Here is a 532-nt window from a genome sequence, read left to right on the forward strand (position 1 = left end):
CAGGGCCTGAGTCTACAGTGAAACAGAAAAATATTTAGTTTTGAAGAAAAGTAAAATTGAGTTTTCATGTCTTGCAGGGTCTGGTGGGTCCCTCACTGCTATGATCCTGACAACCTGAAGTTTTTGCCTTCTTCAGAGCTTTTCCATCCCGTCCTGAAACKCGCCTGGTTCCTCGATGGGTTCCCGCAGCCAGAGCTTCTTCCACAACCACCACCACCACCATCGCAGCTCCATGGTGCCCGCCACCGTGCCAAGGCTGCTGCCGGAGAGYGGGAGTCTACTGGGGGGCATCGCCCAAATCACCCCAAACCTCTTCCTCAGTAGAGGCAATGTGGCGTCCAACCGCAGCCTGCTGTTGTCTAAGGGCATCACCTGTGTGGTTAATGCCACCATCGAGTTGCCCAACTTCAACTGGCCACATATGGAGTACGTGAAGGTCCCCCTGGCAGACATGCCCCACTCCCCTATCTCCTTGTACTTTGACAGCGTGGCCGACAAGATCCACAGTGTGGGGCGCAAACGAGGGGCGGTG

At 54.9% G+C, this 532-nt stretch overlaps 1 protein-coding gene across 1 annotated transcript in view; it reads left to right on the plus strand.

Annotated features, from left to right (window-relative positions):
- Positions 1 to 532, plus strand: part of dusp14 (dual specificity phosphatase 14) — an 8,581-nt gene that overhangs the window by 7,274 nt on the left and 775 nt on the right. The window contains exon 2 of the mRNA XM_008424990.2: positions 78 to 529. Within this exon, the coding sequence (XP_008423212.1) occupies positions 176 to 529 (354 nt within the window). The 5' untranslated portion in view covers positions 78 to 175. The remainder of the gene's footprint in view (positions 1 to 77; positions 530 to 532) is intronic.

This window comes from Poecilia reticulata, linkage group LG13 (assembly GCF_000633615.1).
Source record: "Poecilia reticulata strain Guanapo linkage group LG13, Guppy_female_1.0+MT, whole genome shotgun sequence".
In the NCBI taxonomy this organism is placed as follows: Eukaryota; Metazoa; Chordata; class Actinopteri; order Cyprinodontiformes; family Poeciliidae; genus Poecilia; species Poecilia reticulata.